This window comes from Grampus griseus (assembly GCF_964374135.1).
Source record: "Grampus griseus genome assembly, chromosome: 2".
NCBI classification, from domain to species: domain Eukaryota; kingdom Metazoa; phylum Chordata; class Mammalia; order Artiodactyla; family Delphinidae; genus Grampus; species Grampus griseus.
In genome coordinates this window covers 62,087,541-62,108,158 of record NC_139018.1, presented here as the reverse complement: position 1 = coordinate 62,108,158, position 20,618 = coordinate 62,087,541, and the positions used below count along the sequence as shown (strand labels likewise).

The following is a 20,618-nucleotide window of genomic DNA, read 5'->3' as shown; positions in this document are numbered from 1 at the left end:
GCGAGGGTACCAATAATCCCGCTTGCCTTCAAAGCGGGGGGGGGGGGGGAGGGGGAGGGGTGGAGAACAATTACTGAGTAACGCTAATATGGGGAAACTGAAAAGAAATGTGGATTGTTTTTATTGTAACAGAAGGAGTGTGCAAACGGAAAAACCAACCCTGGGTGATCGGAAACAGGCAGGCGGAGAATTAAAAGCGGGTTTCAGGCGGCAACAAGCCCCTCCCCTGCCCTCGGAAGGAGAAAGAGGGTGAGGAGCGCTCGCACCCCCAGGGCGGATCCCACGGCCAGCAGCGAGATTTCCGCGCTCTGGCAGGACCCCGCGAGCTTCTGCCTTCTGGGGAAAGGGTCTTGAATCGTGAGCACCACTAGCCGGAAGGCAGAGAGGACGCGGAGAGGCCTTAGAGGCTTTCGGAGAAATTTCCAGGCTCCTCTTGGGGGCCCCAGCGGCCTCTACTTGGGCTGGTGGGTCCCGCTGCGTCTGCAGCCCAGCGAAGTACAGGCTGGCAGGTCAGTGTCTGGACACTCCCTCCCCCCCATCACCCCCCCCCGCCCCCCGGCCTGGCTGAGGCTGAGGGCCCGTGCGGGCTGTTTCTCCCACACCGCCTGGCTCTTCCCTGTAGCCGCCGCCTCCGACCTCGCCCGCGGCTCCACGCGCAGATGGAGTCCAGCCCGCAGCTCAGGGTGGACCTTCCCTCTCTTTAGGCACCGGGTGCGCCTCCGGCTGCCACGTGCTACAGCAGACGCTGGGAGGTCCAGTGGGCAGGGGGCTGCCGCTGACCCTACCGGGCCGGGACTTAGCATTGGGCCGATCCGGGTTGGAACCCGCGGCCCGGGCGTTGGCAGCGCGGTTTGGCGAGGACTGGAGAAGCCTGGCCTCTTTTTCCCTTCTACGCGGCGCGCAATCCTTCACTTACCCTGGAAGAGGCACTCCCGTGGGGGAACAGGATCGGAGGTCTTGCCTCTACTATATTCTCCCTCAGACGACTGGAAGAAGGAACTGTGCTCTGAAAACCCGTCCGGGAGCTCAGACTCTGGCTGCTTTCGATCCCCGGAACTCCCCGGGCAGAGCGAGAGGCGGCCGCCGTCGCCTGGGCCTCACCCTGGGTCCTGTCTTTTTCCGACAGAGGAGGCAAGCTGGAGGAATCTGCCCCTTAATATTCTCCTCGGCCAACTCTAGTCTTCCTAAAAGCGACTGGAAACAGCAGGACCCCTCTCCCGCGCATACACACGCCCCTCTCTCGCTATACCACCCCCCGCCCCCCGCCCCCCGTCCCGTCTGCAGTCGTAGCTGACCTGCAGGACGCGGGAAGCAGGCGCCCGGCGGAGCAGCCCAGGACATCGCTCAGCGCTGGAGGGCGGAGGCTCCCCACTCCCTGCACAGCCTGTTGCTCCCGGGTCCGACCTCGGCAGCCCCCGGGCGCCGTCTGCCGGGTCGCGCTGGGGCGGCCTCGGAAGGAGCTAGACTCCTGTTCCTTCTCCGCACCTCTCCTCAGACCCCGCTGCTGCCGGGAGGGGAGGGCGGGGGCGCAGGTGACCGCCCGCAGCACTGGGACCGCTGACAGATTTATGAAGACTTTACAGCGCAAGGCAGGCTAAAGTTCCCCAGCCGAGACCCCGAACCCGGCCGCCTCTGGGGTCCCGGGCCCCGTGTCCCCTCGGACCGGTGTACACGTCTGTCCCCGCCAGTGTCGAGCGTACGGATTCTCTCCACCTCGTGTAGCCCCCTCCTTCACACCCTCCCACCCTGCCAGCTTCCAGTCTCCCACTGAGTAAATATTTACCCGGAGAACGGGTCGCTCCTCAGAGGAGGCCTAGACAGCGCCCTGGGAAGGGCTTTTGGCTTCTCCCCGGCCTGTGTCAGCTGCAGACCTTACTGGTTGTGTTTTGGTTTTGGTCTTAAATTTCTTTAGTCGAAATTCTTCCGATCTCTGTGTGATCTCCCGGGTTCAGAGCAGGCAGTAACCAGGGGACGCTGACCTCAACTGACCCTTGCTTTTTCTCTGCATCCCTACGCCCATCGTCGGTCGAGGCTTACTGTCCCTTACTGTTTCTCTCTCTCTCCCTACCCCCCATCCCCCCCCCCCACCAATCCCTCTTCCCCCACTACCAATCCCTCTTTCCCCCCCTACCAATCCCTCTTCCTCCTCTACCAATCCCTCTTCCTCCCCCTTCAGGTCACTTGTCTCTCATCGGGTTGCCAGCCGGGCTACCTGGCCACAGCACTCAGTGTGCATCCTGGGAGGGTTCTGCATCAGCCCCTTCCTCTAGGGTTGGGCGCCTCTGTCTGTCCCCTGAAGCTATGACTCCTTTTGCCCCTGGAGCCCGGGCCTCAGGTTGCTGCGGATACTCAGTGTCCCCAAACAAGATCCTTCGCCTGCTCTCGGGAATGCGCTGAGCTGAGAGTGCCAAACGTCCGCACTCGCCGGCGTAAAGAGGGCCTGCTGGGCCCTGAGGGGCGCGGAGCAGGGGATCCACTGCAGACAAGACCGCGTGCTACCACAGGTGGAAATAGAGAGGCATCAGCAAGCCTGTGCGGGGAGTATGAGGCAACTGAGGGAGTTGGGGGCAAACGAGAGGGAGGTGCGTGTTAGGTCCTCCTGGCCAGAGCTCCAAACAATATGAGTCTCTGGATCACTCCAGGCTGGTGCTGGTGCTAAAGCCCTCACAGAGCACATAGAAACACATCACAGCACTGGGTCTTGCCAGTCAGAAGGCAAAGAGCCTTTTATCAACTTCGCAGCCCTGCAGACTCCGAGAAGCGATCACTGGGCACCCAACAGCTGGGCACAGAGTCCGCGCAGGGGTCGCTACTCAGTGTGTGTCGGCGAGGGGGAAGAGGGGTCAGGGGGACTCTTGATCAAGATGCCCAGCATGTTCATTCCTTCGCACAAGCCTCAGGCAAAATCGTATACTCCCCTCGGATACCACAGACTCAACTAAATTGCCCCAAGAAGGAGCTGTTGCTTTTAAAATCTGGGACCCACAAAGGACCTCCGAGTTCTAGAGCAGCAGGGGGTGCCACACAACAGGTACTGCGGGTCAGACCGGGGTGAAATCGCTGTCAAGTCAAACTTCGAGATTTTAAACAATTGAAACAACAACCAAAAAGGCAGATAAGTTCAAGTATTTCTAGTTGTGGCACTTTCCACAAGAACCTGATTGTAAAGCATTAAGGATGTTTGACATCATAGTTCCTTTATCTTTCAAATCTTTCCTACCTGTAAATTTCAACTTAGAGGGCACCCCCGCCATAGAAACCTGAGGATCTGGAGATTACTGTTCGTTTCAAAAAGCGCAGCTGATCATGAGTTTTTCCTGGGCTCTTGTCACTTACTGGCCCGGATGGGGGCCCAGTCAGCTTCCCTATGTGTAAACCAGAGCCCATCCCTCGGGATTGTGGGACAATCAGCCCCGAAACCTGTGTGCACAAGAAAGAGCTAACGTTTGACTGTCAAGTAGCAGTATCGGTATCCTCGACCAGAAGCAGTACAAACTCCCAAGTTCATTAAAAATGTTCCCCATCTTGCTTTTGATTTTGATTAGCATTCTCCATAACCGGTACTCAAACTGTGAATAACTTTGACTGCCAAAAAGAATACTGTACACTTTGGATTAGCCTTAGCGTGAATGAAAGTGAAAATTCAGAAGGCAGGCTGAACTGCAGGGCCTCTGGCAGCTAGTCAGAAGACGTGAGAGTCACATACATGTGCAGGCTCAGTGTTACCTTCTTGGAACCAAGTCTTTCTCATATTTAAACAAAAGCCCTTTGCAGTGGTTCACTGGTGGGGGAAAACCGGAGAACCTCGGCCGGCACCAAGGGCCAGTGGACCAGCAACACGGTTGAGCCCTGCGGCGCGCTGGCTTCCGCAGAGAGTGCCCCATGCGCTGGCAACTGGTCGACGTTGTGCGCTTGCTTTAGCCGCGTGTGGCTACTTTCCTGCTTGGAGTCTAGGCTAGGGTTTTACCCCGTGCTCCTGGATGAACTCCCTAGAGACTGTTGCGGGGCGTTAGTCATGAGGCCGGGGGAGAGGTCTCCACCTGGTGGAAACAAAGGCCTCCATTTCTGGCTTGGTCTCGCCTAATTCTCCTCGTCTCTCCGACGGGCCTACCTTCTCACACCTGGGCTCTGGCCACCTGGCGTAGGCTGGAGCGCGGTAGGACCCGCCGGTAACAGCCATCCTCTCCTGATATCCCCTCGAGGCTTACAGGACAGGCTATTCTAAGAACGCTCACCATCACCACCATCAAAGACGGTGGCGCTCACCTCCCACCTAGAGTTTGAAGTTAAATTCTGAGATGTCCGTCTTTCCCCCAAAGAAGTATTCTCAGCCCCTTCTCCCTTCGAGTCTTTCATATTCAGACCAAACGCTTTCATTTGCTTATTCAGCATTTTTAACAGCCTGACTTTGCTGTCTGTTTGCGCTGCCCCTGGGAAGGTGTCAAACACCTCTTTTCATTGTATTTAGTCACCCAGGTGCTGAGCAAGATTGAAAGAGACAGCGGAAGGACTTTCCCGGACTGTGCTGTCGCTCAACGGACCAAACCAATCAGCATGCAGCTTGCCTTCGGGCCCTCCTCTTTGGGGGCGTGTCCCTAGTGAGTGATAGACGGAGCCGCCCGGCCCCGCTCAGCCCAGCCCACGTTGCTGCTTAGATTGAAATGCAGAACTCAAGCCTCTTTCATCGGGGCACAGACTTCCTTTTACTCCTTCCTTTTGCACTCTCGCCGCCTCCTCCCGGGGAGAAGCGGAGGCACCAGCGGCCCGGGGGAGCGACACACCGGGCCACTGAGGCCACGCGAAAAGCTTCTTTCTGGGAGTGCGGAGCTGGGGCCCGGTTGGTGTACTGCTCGGAGCAATGGGTGAGTGGCGGCGGGGGACGCTGTCAGAACCGGGAAGGGAGGGAGGGAGCGAGCGGGCGAGGGAGGGAGGGAGGGCGCGCGAGGGCGCGCACCACTGAGCGCTTACACTCTCCTTATTGACTTTGCTCGTGTTCCTACAACTTGTAGGAACACGCTAAGGGTCAGCGACGCACAGCAGCTCAGTCTGAACGCAGGCTACTGGGTTGCTGCTGTTGATGCCATTTTCTGATTTCAAGAGTAGGGAGAGGTTGCATCAGCAAGCCCCGCGGTCCCAGTTGCGGACCAAATTTTGTTTCACATACACGCAGACACGGGGCGGGGGGTAAAAAACGCCAACCAGAAAAAAAGACTAGACTTTGTCTAATTGCGCAGGTCCCAAGGCGGGGCGCTGGGGATCAAGGGGGAGCGGCACAAGGACTTTAGCGCCGAGTAGGCGAGAAGGAGCCGCTTGCAGGCGTCGAGACCGATTTCCCCGCCTGCTTCGGAGACTTTTGAGCACTCGGAGAGGCCCTGCGTCTCACCACTACATTTGTCTGTAGCGGCCTCAGGCACTGCCAGAATGAGGGAGGAGGGTCTGACTCGACCGCGGTGATTTGCAGCCGTTCCTCAAGGCTCGGGGACCTTACGGTTTGGTGAAAGCCCGGGTCCTTAGTCCGAGGCGGGTGTATCCGCCTTGTCCCATGACGCGCGCGGAGGCCGAGTGGCAAGCGCTTGTCCCAAACTGCGGATGCGCGTCCCCGCGCGCCATGTGTTCGTTTTGCAGAGCCAGCCTTCGGGGAGGTGAACCAGCTGGGAGGAGTATTCGTGAACGGGAGGCCGCTGCCCAACGCCATTCGGCTTCGCATAGTGGAGCTGGCCCAACTGGGCATCCGACCGTGTGACATCAGCCGCCAGCTACGGGTCTCGCACGGCTGCGTCAGCAAGATCCTGGCGCGCTACAATGAGACAGGTTCGATCTTGCCAGGGGCCATTGGGGGCAGCAAGCCTCGGGTCACCACCCCCACTGTGGTTAAGCACATCCGGACCTACAAGCAGAGGGACCCCGGCATCTTCGCCTGGGAGATACGGGACCGCCTACTGGCGGACGGCGTGTGTGACAAGTACAACGTGCCCTCGGTGAGCTCTATCAGCCGCATCCTGCGCAACAAGATCGGCAACTTGGCCCAACAGGGCCATTACGACTCATACAAGCAGCACCAACCGGCGCCGCAGCCGGCGCTGCCCTATAACCACATCTACTCGTACCCCAGCCCCATCACGGCGGCCGCGGCTAAGGTGCCCACGCCGCCCGGCGTGCCCGCCATCCCCGGCTCAGTGGCCATGCCGCGCACCTGGCCCTCCTCCCACTCCGTCACCGACATCCTGGGCATTCGCTCCATCACCGACCAAGGTAAGGGCTCGGGGACCGGATGTGTGTATGTGCAGAGCTTCCCGCCGCAGCCTCTCTGGGGTCTCTGTATCTGCGGCCTCCGGGGGGGCCCGCGTCTATCCCACCGCCTGAGGCTTCTTCCTTTGGGAACGTAAGGGGCCCTCCCATGGGGTGTCCTGATCTCATTAACGTGAAATTCATGCCCTTCGTTTCCTTGCCACACGCAGTCTACTGCCTCATCTCAAACGACCAGACCCACAGCATCCCCCCATCCCCGACACATGGTTCGCATTTTCCACCCTCCCCCGCCTCGCGCGCCGCCGCAGCCTCAGACCAGCTCGCTCACTTGGAGAGCGCCGCCGGGGCCGGACTTGGGGCGCAGCCGGAGAGGCCCGAGCAGGCGTGGGGCTGCCGGCTGCAGACACTGCTGCGGGCAGCTTGTTTGGGGATCAGATGCGGCCGCGAGGAGTCGGGCACCCTGTGGAAACTGCAGTGTTCTTCTTGCATTCTGGCAATCAGACCAAATTTGCTCAGGCAGGAAGTTCAAATGTCACCTAATTGGTTTCATTCTTATGCTTCACTTCATTTTCCTCGGAAACGGAGGTCCTGAAGTTACTACTAGTAACTTGCGTGTTACAGCATTGCTCATTCTGGGACTAATTTTCTGCTTTATTTCTCTCTTTGTCCTCCCCCTCCTCCTCCCCCCCCGACACTTTTTACCTTAACAGATTTCACTACATATATGTCTTAGGAAGTGGCACCAACTACTGCTGTGATGAAGAGAAAATTCACGCGATTTCATGCTGTCCTCTTTTCTGTTCTTTCCCGTTTTTCCCGCGCCTGCCGCTTCCCTTTAGGGTCCCCCAGTCCCCGGGAATGTGAGTGGACATCTAGTCCCTGAACGTTTTCAGTGGTGCCTTTCCTTTCTCACCCTTGACCTTGCGTGTGGTGTGTCTTTTCTGCTCGCTAAGAACGATTCCTCGAGCCCCTGTGCTTAGTCGGGCTTCCGCAGGAGACCCGAGGTTGTTTTCTTTTACTGCGTTGTTAAAACGGGACAAAACAAAACAAAAACAGCGTTAACTTCTTCCTCGGTAGGGAGAAAAGAAAGTAAAAAATGCCCTAGACGCAGAATTTAAATAATGCAGAGATAAAGAGCCTACCTTCTTAATTTCTCAGCCAGAAGTTTAAAAAGAGCAGAGGAAAAATTAAATAGGAAAAGGGGAAATAGTTCCTTTAATTGTTTCCTGCCTTTCTCGGTTGCCACCACATTGGCACAATTATCTTTTTAAATAATTAAAGCATAGCCCTGATTTCTCATCTTCTTGCTTTCTGACTGTGACTTTACAAGATCCTTCTAAGAGCCTGGTTTTGTCTTGTTCGGAGCTGGTTGGAGCTTTATTTGAAGAGAGTTTGCCCTTGATTTATAGGATAAACTGACCTCACTGACACTTAAAGGAAGCCCCGGTTCATGGGAAAGTGTGAGATCAGCAGAAATGGGGGCGCGCAGGGGGATCTCAATTTCTTAAGATAACTTCAGGCTTGTGCCCACCGATTGCCTTTTGTCTGGGAAGGCAAGAAGAGACTGGCAGTTCTGGGCCAAAATACAGTTTCCTGGTGCAAATTGGAACACAATCTAATTCTTTGGAGAGGGGGAGGCATAGTGAAAAAAGACTGACAGAGTTGAAAAGAAAACTTTTCTTCCCTAGGGAGCCTACAATCAGACCAAATGTCAGTTGAAAAAGTATTAGATTATGGAGAGGAGCAACTCTTCATTCTACATGTTGTTGATTCTGGATACCAGCTTTAAACAACCTGTTTTCTGACAAGTCTGTGAATATAAAATGATTAGTTCTACCAATGATCGTTTCTACAAAATGATTGCCCCTTTGAAGCACTGTATCAGATGGAAGTATTTAAAATCAAGTTGTAGTAGTTTTGTCAAACTTCATTCAGTCCTCTACCCATGGGTCCCAAAGACCAACTGCTCATAGTTTTCAAATATCTTCTCTTTAAAATTCTACTTGCTCACTTAAAGATGCCAGTGATTCAATATGTACACCTCTAGGTATCGTGGTAATCAGTTTACGCCCGTATAATTTTCTTTGCATCTCTATTAAAAACATAAAGGATAGCTGACGGCTTTACTTCTTTTCCAAAATACTTATACTTTAATTATCCTAACCTTTTGTTTCATTGAAAAAGAAAACCTATAACCTTACCTCTGACACTGGTGGCATTTACAGTGGTAACTGTAGTATTTATTTTTTAAGTCATATGCACATAACCTCATGTATTTAACGTGTAGAGATAGAGCATCAAGGGTAGTCTCACACAAGGTAGGCACATACGGAAGGCAGAAACCTGTGCACCTATGTTTTGCATGTATATTGTGGGCATCCTTTAGTTATTTGTTTGCAAAGGACTTTGCAGGTTTTTTGTTCCATCTGTTGACAGAAGTACTAGATCTCCACAGCACAGTGAGCACTTTTCTGGATGTCTCTGAGAGCCAGCATAGGCGCGGTTAGGCCTGGGAGACCCTCTCTCCCTTTTCAGTTAGCACCAGTCTCTGATTTTTGTCGAACCCCAGTCGACCCCGGGTCAGGACTGGGACCGTGGCTTAGGAATGGGGAGAACGGCGCATCCAGTTTCACGGGTTCTTTCCCCGATTTGGGAAAACTGGGGGAAAATTCTCAGATTCCTTCCACTCGTTTCCCCGGGGGAGCGAGGACAGGAGGAGGTAATCAAAGGCCGGATGAAAAAGAAAAACGTATCTTCCCGCGGGCGTGGGGGAGAGGGCGGGGAGAGGCCTACTGCGAGGCAAGTCACCTTGGCCGAGCCCTGGGCTCCCGGCCGGAGGGGCCATTCCCGCACCCCTGGGAGGCGGAGGGCAGGGGGACGGCAGAGGTCGCAGCCCTCGCGCTCGCGGGTCGCGGGTTCGCAGCCGGTCTCAGAAGGGGGCGCGCGGTTAGCCCTCCAGCCTGACGCCCTCTCCTCCTCCCCAGGAGTGAGCGACAGCTCCCCCTACCACAGCCCCAAGGTGGAGGAGTGGAGCAGCCTGGGCCGCAGCAACTTCCCCGCCGCCGCCCCGCACGCGGTGAACGGGCTGGAGAAGGGGGCCTTGGAGCAGGAAGCCAAGTACGCTCAGGTGAGGACGCGAGGGCCCCGCCGGGTGGGCCGCGGGGGTTCGGGCGACGGAGGCCCCGGGCCCCTCTCGGAACCTCGACCGAGGAGAGGCCCAGGTCCACTCCCCGTGGCGGCCACGAGCTCCAAGCCGGGGCAATGGGGGCGGGACAGAGGCCCGGACCCGCGAGGGCGTAGTGAGGCCTCGACCCCCGCGGCCCTGGAAGCGCCTCCGGGCCTGCTCGGCCGCTGGAGGCGCGGGGAGGTCGCGCCTGAAGCCTTTAACGCGGCTCGCGTCGGGGTACACTTACCCGGGAAGGCGCCTCCGAGGGGCCGGGAGAGCGGCCGTGGGTTCCCAGCTGCGCGCGGGACGAGCGGTCTGCACGCCCCAGGGCGCGCCGCTGCGGCTCCTCCCGCGCGGGCGGTCCGCGGCTCCCAGAGAACGGGCGCGCGTGGCTGGTCCTGCGACGGCGAGGAGAGGGCAAGCAGATAAACTGCGTAGTTACCATTTCCCGATTAAAGGTCACGTCGTAATCTCCCCAGGGAGGTTAGTGAGAAAACCTCAAATTATACGGACCGGCTGTGGACCGTTTAATTTTTCTTTCCCTCTCGCCCTCCCCCGACTCTCCATAAGAAAAATTAAAACACCCGTGTTTTTTTTCTTCCTTTGAGAAAAACTAAGCAACACCACAACAAAAGCCCAGGAGTTTTGAGTCTATATTCATCACCACGGTGGAGTCAGGAGTTCAAAGCTCTCAAAAAAGCAAACAACAACAAAAACAAACCTGGACCTTAAAGCAGCGTAAGGTTTATTTGAGCAGACCTGTGTAGGTTTGCAGATTTCTTCATACCAAACTCCAATTCCAAAGCCTCAAAATACCCAGTTTTCATTTTATTATTTTGAAATCTTAAAACTTTTAATGTTTTCTTATCTGTTAAAATAAACTTTTTAAGCACAATAGGACTTGCAACGTTTATTCAATTGGGAAAAAAAATCCTAGTCTTTATTTTCCCTAACAAACCCCATTTTCAGTTCCTCTTCCCTCCCTTATTTTGTTAAAACAGAATCCCATATATATTAGTAGCTCTCCCATGACAAATATCACAGAAAATAGCAGCAAGGAAGGAGGGTCCCTTTCCTGAATCTCCTTCTACCGTAAAGAATGCCAAAGAGAAATTGTAAGAAAGTTTGTCACTACCTTCCACAAAAGAGCAGGTAGTTCATAAAGAAGAGGCATTACGTACAATGGCACCATTGCCACTTACTCAAGTTATTAACCTTTTAGAGACTCCATTTTTTTCATCTATAAAACAGGGAAATAATAGGGTCAACCTCAAGAGATGTGAAATTTCAATGAGATAATGCAACTATAGGGCACATAGTAGGCATTCATTAAATATTACCCTGATAGAAATGGCGTTAGAGATTGCCTCAAAAAACAAGAAATTTTTTCTTTTGTCAGAATATACTTTGGTCAGCCAGCTCATAGTCAAAAAGTGTCAAGGTATTTTGTTACAAACAAAAGAGCATCTATAAAGCACCTAGTATACAGAGTAGTAAGCATTTAATTGGTGCTCAGTAATGTTTATTAGGTCTTCATTTCCTGGAATAACATTGTGAAGTACAGAGTTGAAAATAAAGGTCTCTAATTCCCACATGTAGTTGATGAACCCAGTTTATATATAAAGCAGCATCATAATCCAAAAATCTTTATGATTACTTTTATTTTTACTCCTTTGAATTATAGACCTAGTGTATTATCTTGTTTAGAAATGGTTAGTTAATACATACACTTCAAAATGAAACTAATCAATTTAAAATAAAACACTGTGTCAAGTAATCTATCCTGCATATTCTGAACATTAAAAATCCATTACATTTTATACAGTGAATATCAAGTCACTTAATTATCAGATTTATAAGAGTAAGTAACTTAAATAAGTGGCCAAATAAGTATTGCTCTAAATGCTTGAGGACAAGTCAAAATTTTTTTGCAGAAGAAAAAGACATTTGTATCAAACTTTCGTTTGGAAAGTTCTTAATGGCAATATGCTAATCTTCTGCATTGCCATGTAGCAAGATAATACAAATGATGTAAAATATCAAAACTTGAAAAATTTCTGTGCATAATTAAATCAGTAGCTACTCTATTATGATTATCAAAATAGTGCTTAATGCTGAAGGTGTGCTAAGTAGACACATACACTTAGACTGTGTCATTTTGTGAGCAGTTTTGGAATTTAGATGTTGCTTTCCTTGAGGGTAAAATTATACATTAAAACTTGCTCATAAACAAAGATGCAAATGTGTGTTGTGTGTGTGTATTCCATACATATATGCATTTCTCCTACAAATATTCAAAGGGTAGTTTTATTTTTTTTAAGTTATATTTCAAAATGTTATCAGCATATGTCCATTTCCACAACCCTAGTGTAAACTTAGGTAAAACTTTTCTCTATTTGTATTATAAACAAAAATTGAAAGTCTTTGGCAAAAAAAAAATTCTCAAAATTTTTGCACATAATACTTTTAGTGCATTTATGGTTGTTATTAAATAGTGTAGTATTATATAATCTCAGTTTCATTTTAGTATATAAAGGAGGAAATCAAGGGTTCAGGATTATAGGATTTAGAGCATAATCCTTTGTCAGAATATACCTGTAAAATTACCAGAGGGGCTGACTTGACAACTGATCATAGGTTCTATTGATTACTGTAATCTAGAGTTTCTATTTTCAGCTTAAACTGCAAAGAAAGATGCCCGATTGCTAGTAATTAGAACCTTATGCACACATCTATCTTGTTTTTAAAACATTAGTTTAGAATATTCAAACTGTACACTTTAATATTACACTGCAATTGATATTTTATAGTGCCATTCTGAAGTCCTTATTGTCTATCTTTGAGGATAGGAGAAAAAGGATATTTATTTTGGCTTTTTTCACCCACATTTAATATTGGGCTAGAACTCTTTAATCTCATCTAACTCTGAATGACAATAATGTTCTCTGGTTCCTAATCGCTGGTCCTTTTCTGTGGAAACTGTAAAACCTCTCTTGAATGCAACTGCATGGCAAAACAAAACAAAAACAAAAACATACAGAGAAATATGAGGTTGGAATAGATCTACCCTTATACGTGGTACTTAGTGAATTAATGCCTCATTCTAACAGTTTATAAACAGTTGTATAGTTCTTGAAATTTTCTTTGTATAATTGGGCATGCTTTCTCAGAAAAAAATGAATATCTGGTACTCTAATTAAAGTCATCTGAATGGCAGATTTATAATCTTTGAGTATCTTCATTTTGGGGTAGTATACGTCAACTCAGACAGCAAGTTTAATATAAAATTAGCTACAAATTGAGATCTCAGGAATGGAGAATAGTCTATAAACACTTGAATTTATGAAAAAGTTCAGAGTTAAATGAGATGTGAAAAGAGTTTAATTTGGAGACAAATTAATCTGAAATTCTTATGAAACATTCATTTATACATTGTATTTGAAATAAAGATAGTATTTCAGCATACTGAATATAATTTTCTAGTGCATTATTTAACAGACTGGCTGTCCTTGCAGACACACTGTTCTTGTGAAAATATAAATGAAGTTGCCATGGATTTTTCTTCATATCAAACAAAGTTAACTTTGTGTTAAATAATTTATAATTTTGTAGAGAATGCAATTTTAGGCAAATGCCAATAGTCTTTGAAATTCATGTTATTTATTATGAAAAATATTCTTTGACCTGATTAACTTTTAACTATGTTTTAAAACAAAATTAATGATTATGTATCGCTAAAATGTGTCATATAAAATACAAAAAAAAGCAATTTAAATTTTTTTCAAGGCTGCATCAATTTTAATAACATTTTGGAAAAATAAAGTTTAGAAAAACATTTTAAATAGCAGCTTTCCATTACCTAGAGACATTTAGATCTGCAATTACCCATAATTAAGATCCTTTTGGATGAATGTTGAAACCATATTTACAACCATCATTTCGTCAGATTTATTCTACTAGGTTATTGCATAACGAATTAAGAAGGGTAGAACAGCAGTCAGAAAAATGATTTTCACCAAAAAAGAGAGAGAATCTTGTTTATTTTCAGATCTGAAGCTTTTTCTTGCTTATGATATCGAGGTTGAAATTCTAGGTGAAGCACATCTCTATTTGTGGCTGAACCTACTTTATTATAAGGCCAAGGTAAACTGATTTTGTCGTAAGGGAAGAACCAGGTAGAACTGATGAGTGGATGAAAGACTGTAGATAGAAGACTTGGCACTGCTATTTGCATTTTCTTCAGGAGAAAAAATGTTGAGTAGACAACTACCAGCATCTGAAGAATAGTCTATAACATCTAATTGCCAGACAGTTGTCATACCAGTTTTTCACGGTCACAAGTGTTTGGATACTAATGCATTTCCATTTTCTCTGGGGGTGGGGGTGGGGAATAAATGGAATGACCATAAATCAAATAATGAAATAGCTAGGTTACAACTTTTATTGACCTTTTCAACAGCTTTACTCATTTTGCTTTACTTAAAGTGTAATGCTTGTTCGGTGATAAAGGGTGCCCAGTTTTGTTTTTTTTTTCTGTTGTTTTTTAAAAGCAAGAGCAACACATCTTTTGCTTTCAAAAGGCTGCACTAACTTAAGTATACAAATGATTATGAAACGCCTATAATGTGTCCCATTTTGTGGGGATGTGAGATGATTAAAGACAAGTCCCTGTCCTCAAATTGTTTACAGTCTAGCTCTCTGCCACTATAGCTTCTCGACATACTCACTTAGGAATATTTTTGAAAACTGGCAAATCTGTATTTCTAACATTTTAGAACAAATGCAATGAAAACTCATACTTTCATTCTCTCTTGTGATGGCCTTAACTAGACTGCATTGCATCTTATGTATTTTTTCTGGACTCTTTCGTTTAATGTCAGTGGGATAAAAATACATCTTTTTCTAGAAACATTCAACAGAGCAAGGAACTTACTTTTTCCAGGGTATACAATTTGGTCTATTTTATTTTGTATTAATAAATCTCGTTCTCAACATTAGGTAGAAGATAGTTTGCCTTAGGGAGGACCCTTGTACAGTTCTTTAGAGGAAAGGATTCTCAGGGCTTTCATGGAAGATCCACATGAAAAAGGGGTTGATGGATTGAGGTTTTATTTATGGAATCTTTAGGTAAAGTCATTTTCAAAAATGAGATTTCCATTACATGCCCATTGCTGGGGTTTCATTTGGAAAATTTGTTTACTCTTCCCTGGGGATTCCATATGTTGGTCAATTTATAAATCATATTTACAATCCAATTAAATAGAGTAATTTAGCATGTTTGCTCCCACTATATTTATGGTGTATATTTGGTAGTCTCTACTCAGCCTAACTAGCTTTTCAGATTAATTACATGCCCTTCACTGAAAACATTAAACAGATTTGGGAACTTTAAGTCATGTACTCTTTTATTGGAAAGAATAAACAAACATCAATGCTACCTGTAGTTGTTTTCCTTTGTGGTGGAAAATTTTACTCTTTCAGTGATTGCATCATAAATAACAATTACTTTACCTGGTAGAGATTTATATCTTTTACTAATGTCATGTTTCAAAATTAATAGTGAGAAAATTGATGTGTTTATTGAGTTACTAGAATGAATGAATAGTGAAGGTGGCAGGTACGTTTCAGTTAAAGCATGCTTGTTCTCTTATCTTGCTCAAGCCATTTTTTAAAAATTTCTAAATCTGAACTTTAAAAGTAAAAAGGGAAATTAAGACAAAACTTTTCCACCCCAAATCTAGGTCATAATTAAACCTGAGGGAAAGCTAAGAGCTATTTTTAAACTGTTTAAAGATTTCTTTTTTTCTTTTAAGCAAACACTTTATTAGCCTCCCCTTGCCTTTTTCTACAAGACGAGGATGTCAAACCTCTCTGAGCTTCCCTTCCCAACTTTCCTTTCTGCAGTACAGAGGGGCCCACATCACTAAAATGACTCTAAATATATTGCAGATTTTAGAGAACTTTGAAATATTTCATACTAATAGGACTAATAGCATGAAAAACAAGTTTGCCTTAATAGAAAATGGACAAATCTGGAAAGAACTCTTAGTGTTTTTTACACCTGACAAACAAATGTAGTTATGGAGTAAGTAAGGCATCTGAAGGTAACAGGGGCCTAAATCCAACATTTTCCCTCCCCCCAAATCCTAGGAGCATTACCTAAAATGAGAGTCTAGTCCAGCCTGGCTTCTCAGGGAGAATATCTCTGGGCAAAAAGAAGTGGACCCATGTAAGAGATTGTGGACATTACATCAGAATGGCTGAAGAGCCCCAAATAAAGGGGTCATATCAGAGAGCAGTGGTTCCAAGGGCAAGGGTGTAAGGAAGGGAAAGGGACAATAACAAAGCAAGCATTTCAGAGAGAAATGTAATGTTGAATGATAGAAAAAATATAAAGAAAACAGAATGAGTAGGAAAAACTTAGCTGTGATGAAAAATAGAACTCACCAATACATTTTTTTCTGCTAATGTATTACTAAACAATATGCTGTTTCTGTATTATAGTGAATAATCTAACCTATGTACTTGGAAAGTGTTGAGCAAAGGTTTTCATTATTTTAAAAGTAATTTCAACCTTAACATTCTTATTTTATGATTCTTGGTGCACATTGGCACAAATAGTATAAAATATTAATTAATGCTAGAATGGAAGAGGCCAAATGTAGATGCAAACACCTTTCCATAACTGAAGTGGAACAATCCCTTTCCAAACTAATTTCTCTTAGGTTATTGGGAAAATTCTAGATAATAATGATCAGAAATAAAATCTCTATGCAATGCTAAATTTCTTCTGCAATTTGACAGTTGTCTATCTTCATACTCATCTGTTGAGAGTCTTAAAGTGTAGCTTTTCTGAGCCATTTTCTAATGAGCCATTTTCAGAAAGAAGGAAAAAGAGTTTCTTTTAGAAGTTAAGGAACAGAATTAGGATCTAAGAATGAGAATCAGGTTCTAGAAGAGGAAAGAATCTTTTACCAGAAAAGATGCTCTAGTTTGAAATTAAATTGTATCTATCTTTTAATTGTCTGGAAGAGTAGCATGATTTGCTACAGAGGGTCCTGCAGCAGACAGGGATGATAATTTCTTTTAACACATGGCCATGGACTTGCTGATTGGCCTATAGGGTAAATGGCTAAACTCCTTAATCTATATTCTTTTGTATAAAAAGAGGATAATATTTCATTTGTATTCAACATTGATGTGCAATGGCTTCTTTGTTAAAAAACAAAGCATCATCTTTTGTAACACATTTTAATTTCAATTGAACATCGCATTGTACTCATTATAAATTATCTTGTAATTATTATAAACTCAATAGGTTAAAATGAGATACAATTTGTCAGTTCCAATTATTCGATAAAATATGTTGGATATTTCTTAGTGCTTGGGACATAGGACAGATTCAGGAAACCTCAGTTTCCTTTCCTCTTCCCCATTTTTCAAAGAACAAGCACTCTGACAAAAAGAACATGAGGTGTGTCTTCTTATAGAACTACGCAAAGCTAACTCCTCTACTTTTATTCTTATTTTGTCAGAAATCCACAAGTAGTGTTAAATCACATTCATGTATATATTCTACTCCATGCATTACTCTAAATTGAGAAAATCATTTTTGAGACCTCACTGTTGCATTCTCATAGATGTGGAAGTGAAAATAATAACCAAATGAATTAAATTAGAAAACAATTTCTGTGTTGCAATTAAATTGGAAAAAGTATCCAACATATGTCCGCTTTTCTTACCTCTAAGGCTTAAATTGGTTTTATGAATAATATTTCTATTATTTACATATAATTTCATTAGGAAATATGGTGATATGTTTATTTATTCACATCACTACCAGGAAACAGGATTTTCTTTATTTCTAAACAATGTAGAAATGTTTTTAAAAATTTAATTAATTAATTTTTGGCTGCATTGGGCCTTCGCTGCTGTGCGGGCTTTCTCTACTTGCGGCGAGCGGGGGACTACTCTTCCTTGTGGTGCGCGGGCTTCTCCTTGCGGTGGCTTCTCTTGTTGTGGAGCATGGACTCTAGGCACGTGGGCTTCAGTAGTTGTGGCACGCGGGCTCAGTAGTTGTGGCCCATGGGCTCTATAGCACAGGCTCAGTAGTTGTGGCGCATGGGCTTAGTTGCTTTGCCGGGTGTGGGATCTTCCCGGACCAGGGCTCAAACCTGTGTCCCCTGCATTGGCAGGCAGATTCTTAACCACTGCGTCACCAGGGAAGCCCCAACAATGTAGAAATTCAGGGGGAAAAATGAAGTTAGTTGAAGAAGGATGCCGAGTATTCATGCCAGAATGAGGATTAGAAATCAGGGTGTTCTTGGTGTTGTTAATAGTAACGATACCAACAATAATTTATTGGTTGCCAAGAGAACACTGGCTTCTAGGCAGACTTGCCTGCCAGCGTTGCTGCATTTTGTTTGCAAACTAACATTTTACATTTAAATTCATTTCAAGAGATTTATCCATGTGGCTTCTAAAAATTCAGATCACAGGGCCCTAAAACTTAGCAAGCAAATTTTCCAATTTCAAAACCATGCATATGCGATTCTTTTATATTCTGACAGTTTCCTTTTTGATAAAATAGCTCTGGAAAATATACTCCCAATTGTCATTAAAGAACGCTTCTAGACAAACTGCCTGATTTTGCATGCCCTTCGTCCAACAAGCATTTTCAACATGGTTTTAAAATATGGCCCACGTTTTATTTAACAAAGGTCATGCTCATTTTGAGTTTCTAAAGTGACAGCCCATACTCTGCCCTTCTTTAATGGAAATGAAAGCTATACCAACCAGGCCCTTCACAAATGCCTCAACAAAAGAGTCAAACAAAACTGAAGTATGGGGAGGGTTGACAAAGGCAGATAGAGAGCTGAATGGATTCTGAGAGTACTTAATCACAATTAATTCTTTTCTCACCCTGCATTTCCTTCCTGTAATTCCAAGTAGCAAAAGCAAATACTGTGAATTTTCTGGTTGTAGCCTCCTCAAAATCTTTGTGGAAAGAATATGTTTAAGTAGCAAGACTGTGAATGCATTTAGAATATAAAAAGAGTCAAGTCTAAACAACAACAACAAAAAATCAGAAAGTAGGGTCAGAATATTGTTACTACTCAGAACTGACATTCTGCTTCTTTCTAAGAACTCGTGAAATGTCAACCGCTCTAATGTGATTATTTTCACCTCTTCTCTTTTCCTACTCCTCTTAGGCACCAAATGGTCTCCCAGCTGTAAGCAGTTTTGTGTCAGCATCCAGCATGGCTCCTTATCCTACCCCAGCCCAAGTGTCGCCTTACATGACCTACAGCGCTGCTCCTTCTGGTTATGTTGCTGGACACGGGTGGCAACATGCCAGTGGCACCCCACTTTCCCCCCACAACTGTGACATTCCCGCGTCGCTGGCGTTCAAGGGAATGCAGGCAGCCCGAGAAGGTAGCCACTCTGTCACGGCTTCCGCACTCTGATGGGAGATTCCGTCTGCCGCAGCTTCACCCGAGTCCCGTTCCCCCCCCCCCCAGCACACCCTCCCCTTCTTCCCTGGTCTCGGATCCCACCCCTCTGCCCTCCAACCCTCCTGCCTCGAAAGCTGGCTTTACGGACTCACATCCTCTGTGCTGATGACACTTAAATATCTCTTACCATAACTTCTCTCTCACAGAACACCTGACATGACTGTAGGAGTTAAAAACAAAAGCAATGTTAAGGACTGAACGAGACGTTTGTGTTGGCCACACACTGTTTTAACATAGTGAAGAAACCTGCACCCCTCAAAGGGCTTAAGGAACTTTTAAAACTAGTCTTTGGTAAAACCACATGTGTATATTTATTCTAAATCAACCTGAACTTCTGAAACGTGCAATTGTTGAGATTTTGCAAAATCAATAAAATAGGTATAGAAAAAGTTATGCTACACCCTCTAATCAAATAAGGTAACAAAATAATCCTTAATTCATCATTAGGAAACCAATCAATAATTGACTTGAGTGATCCGTTGTTTATTTTTAACAGATGGCATATTTTGTTGGAAAATATATGTATAACTTAAGCAATATCTGAATTTAGCTCCTCCTGGTGTTTTGACTTGGTTCCAAATACAATAATGTTTATACTTTCTATTAGTTTGTAAATATGGACTCTGGTGCATTTGTGTTTTCATTCCATGGGATAGGCCCCTCCCCTGCCCCCACCCCTCTCTATTTTTTTCCTTTCTTTTTGCAAAGGTGACTTTCCGGCAATGTCTTTGTCTCTGTTTGGTGGTGGGCTGCTCAGGCTCCTGGACCTGGACTTGCCCCAGATTTTGTGTGTGCAGTGAAGGCTTCGACATCTCATGAAGGACATTTTCTTTCTACAACAGAGGACTCAAAACACAGATAAAACAAGCCAGTCTCCCATTTTGTATCCCAATCAAACAACACACATGCCAAGCATATAAAGACAAGAGGGTGGAAAATATCTGAACAAGGCTCTACAGGAAGTCACTTAGAAACTTAAGTTTAATGTGAAATGCTTTGCAAAGACACTTAAAATGAACTTTATGTTAAGAAAACCACTGTGAAACTAAATTGTACTGTTATTGTTGGCTTACCTGTGTGTTCAGCAGTCTCAGCCCAAAATTACGTTGTAATTTAAAGACAATGGAAAATTCTGCTCTAATGAATGTAAAAATGGCTTGCTGTGAAGTTTACATTGTTGTACAGAAGCATGTTTCACATGTAGGTAAACTGGTGGTGGTATTAGAAATACAAATGCTATTTAATTTTTAAAAATTTCCTTTATTCATTTCTGGAGTTACAGGACACAGTTTAACTGATAGATCTTTCTAAACCAAGTTGTTTTTCACTTTAGTGTTAATCATAGAGCTGAGGGTGTGTGTGTGTGTGTGTGTGTGTGTGTGTGTGTGTGTGTGTGTGTGTGTGTGTGTGTGTGTGTGTGTGTGTGTGTGTGTGTGTGTGTGTGTGTGTGTGTGTGTGTGTGTGTGTGCGCGCATGTGATTATGTGTTGTATTTTAAAACAGTTGATTTTCTTGGGCAAAATTCTACAGTTTTAATTGCTTCTGTTTAGAAAGTTCTTCCTGCTTGGCAATATAGGCTTGAAAATACGTTTTTAAAACATTGGTACAATTCATCTATTGGAAAATTAATATATTGCGTGTTTTTTGGTATTAATTCTGTGCAATAACTAACAGGGCACATCACTAGAT

The 20,618-nt window shown here is 45.6% G+C and overlaps 1 protein-coding gene across 1 annotated transcript; it reads left to right on the top strand.

Annotated features, from left to right (window-relative positions):
* Nucleotides 1-4,858: 4,858 nt before the first annotated feature.
* Nucleotides 4,859-19,730, top strand: PAX9 (paired box 9; the record flags this gene model as incomplete). Its single annotated transcript, XM_082649377.1, has 5 exons — nt 4,859-4,862; nt 5,626-6,252; nt 9,234-9,376; nt 18,628-18,850; nt 19,639-19,730. The coding sequence occupies 5 exons, from the start codon at nt 4,859-4,861 to the stop codon at nt 19,728-19,730; spliced, it is 1,089 nt and encodes a 362-aa protein (XP_082505503.1).
* Between the last annotated feature and the right edge of the window lie 888 nt (nt 19,731-20,618).